At 52.1% G+C, this 2476-nt stretch overlaps 1 protein-coding gene across 1 annotated transcript; it reads right to left on the bottom strand.

Annotated features, from left to right (window-relative positions):
- Window positions 1-280: 280 nt before the first annotated feature.
- On the bottom strand, window positions 281-914 carry LOC119853326 (39S ribosomal protein L21, mitochondrial-like). Its single transcript, XM_038396282.2, has one exon. The coding sequence runs from the start codon at window positions 912-914 to the stop codon at window positions 378-380; it is 537 nt and encodes a 178-aa protein (XP_038252210.2). The 3' UTR covers window positions 281-377.
- Window positions 915-2476: the final 1562 nt, after the last annotated feature.

Below are 2476 nucleotides of genomic sequence, written 5' to 3'. Positions count from 1 at the left end.
AGCATGTGGGTGAGACCCTCCAGCCAGACACCTGGAAAAGAATTCTCTGTAGTAACTCAGAGCCCGTCTCATCTAGTGTTCCATCTCTAGCTGTTGGACATATTGGTTGCAGATAGGCCATATTTCATTGTAGGCAATCTTATCATGCTATCTTCTCCATAAACATGTCAAGCTCAGTCTTGATACAAGTTAGTTTTTTTGTCCCCACTGCTTCCTGTGGCTGTTCCAGAATATTACTCTTCTGATGGTTAGAAATCTTTGCCTAATTTCAAACCTAAACTTGTTTTTTCTTCTTTTTCCCCCAATGACAAGAGTTCTTTATTTCCATACTTCCTAAAGCACTAAAAATAAACCAAGCCCTACTAGACAACAATCGATCATGACAAGCAGGGAATAATTTCTATGGTGTTTATCTGGAGGACCGTTTGTGGCTGCACGATAATTTTCTTCCTTTGATAATTGTGCCTTTTCCAAAATCTCCTGTTAATTCTTGGCCAAGATTCTGTTTTTTCGATAACTGTGGCTTCCACACGGACAAGATCTTTCCCCAGAAATGGCTTTCCAATTAGCGTGAAGTCATTGGCACCAACCAGCAAAACCTTTTTCAGTTGGATTCGGTCTCCACATTCAGCTGGCAGCACGTTTTCCATTAAAATCAAATCTTCGCTGGTTACCTTCCACTGCTTACTGGCAAAGTGAACCACAGCAAAGAACCTTCCATACTGCCCAGTGGCAATTATCTCATTCACCTTTTGCATGACCTCTGCATGGTACTTTGCCTCTTCTATTGGATCTGGTAGTTTGACTTCAGGCCACGGAGATGAGGACAATGATGTTTTGGCAATAATTCCTTGCTGTAGTGAAGTGCTTTGAGTTCTCTTGCTTCGAACTGTTGATGGACAGTTTATATCCATTTGTTCTTGTGCCAAAATTAGCCCTTAACTTAAATAAATCCTCTCCCTCAGGGCCAGATCCTCAGGTCCATCTCTCTGTGCACTCCCAGCCACATAAATTAAGCTAGCCATGAATTCTGTCTGATTGTAAGGCTCCTTTAGCCAGAGAGTAGCCCCCTTCTCCACGTCTTTGGGCCCAGCCAGGAATTGAACTCCTAAAGCAAGGCAGCTCCTTTCATCTGAGCCTGCTGGGCTCTGATTGTAGGGTTGCCAACCCTCCCAGTTTTGCCAGGATTCTCCCAGAAACAGGCTCTATCTCCCAGAGATTACTGAAGCTAGATTTTAGGCTGCTAAAAGTCCAGCGGCACAGCAGGGCTAAGTCAGGCTCCCTGCCTGCTCAGGCCCTGTGCTGCTCCCGGAAGTGGACGGCACATCCCTGCGGCCACTGGCGGGGGGAGGGGGTAGGGGTCTCTGCACACTGCCCATGCCCTGAACATCGACTCTGCAACTCTCATTAGCTGGGAACTGCGGACAATGGGAGCTGCGGAGTGGTGCCTGAAGGCAGGGGCAGCATGTAGAACACCCTATTTCCCCCCAGGAGCTGCAAAGATGTGCTGGCCGCTTCTGGGAGCAGTGCACGGAGGGGGCAGTATGTGGAGCCCCCTGCCCTGCTTACCTCCAATGGCTCCTGGTTAGTGCATAGTGGGGATAAGGTAGGCTTTGCTCCCACAGCAGGCATTGGCTGCAGTTCCTGGCAAATGGGAGCTATGGAGTTGGTGCTCAGGGTACGGGCAGTGCTCAGAGACCCCTGGTCCTCCCCAAGGTTTGCAGTGACATGCCGGCCACTTCCAGGAGCAGAGTGGGGCCAGGGCAAGCAGGGAGCTTGTCTTTACCCTGCTGTGCCACCAGTTGCAAGCTGTCTGAGGTAAGTGCCGCCCAGCCAGAGCCTGCACCTCTCACCCCTTCCCACACCCCAACCTCCTGCCCTGAGTCCCCTCCAGCACCCAAACTCCCTCCCAGAGCCTGCACCCCTCACCTTCTCCTGCACTCCAATCCCCTGCCCCAGCCCTGAGCCCCCTCCTGGAGCCTGTATCCTGCACCCCCTCCTATACCCCAAACCCTTCCCCCAGACTCAGCCCGAAGCCCCCTCTGACACTCTGAACCCATCAGCCCCAGCCCAGAGCCACACCCCCTCCCGCACCCCAACCCCTTGCCTCAGCCCAGTGAAAGTGAATGAGGGTTGGGGAGAGCGAGCAACGGAGGGAGGGGGGATGGAATGAGCAGGGTGAGGCCTCAGAGAAGGGGTGGGGCAGGGACAGGGCCTTGGGAAAGGAGCAGGGCCTTGCGGCAGGGGTGGGGCAGGGGGCAGGGAAAGGGTAGTTGGGTTTGTTTGATTAGACAATTGGCAATCCTATCTGATTGGCTGTCGCTAGTCCTTCTAGCCCTTTGAAGACTAAGTCCTCTAGCTTCCAAGATGGCTGTTTCAATAAGGCATCTGTAGGCCGACCTGGAGACCTCATCTTTGCTGCTCTTTTCCTTCTGTCTCATGGTTTCTTGGGGCAGGGTGAAGCAGAGCAATGGGG

This window comes from Dermochelys coriacea, chromosome 3, assembly GCF_009764565.3.
Source record: "Dermochelys coriacea isolate rDerCor1 chromosome 3, rDerCor1.pri.v4, whole genome shotgun sequence".
NCBI classification, from domain to species: Eukaryota; Metazoa; Chordata; order Testudines; family Dermochelyidae; genus Dermochelys; species Dermochelys coriacea.
The sequence above is the reverse complement of the archived record's forward strand: the minus strand, read 5'-3'. Positions and strand labels throughout refer to the sequence as shown.

Excerpts from the sequence above, each read along its gene's own strand:
- LOC119853326 (XM_038396282.2), bottom strand. The coding sequence starts at position 914 with ATGGATATAAACTGTCCATCAACAGTTCGAAGCAAGAGAACTCAAAGC.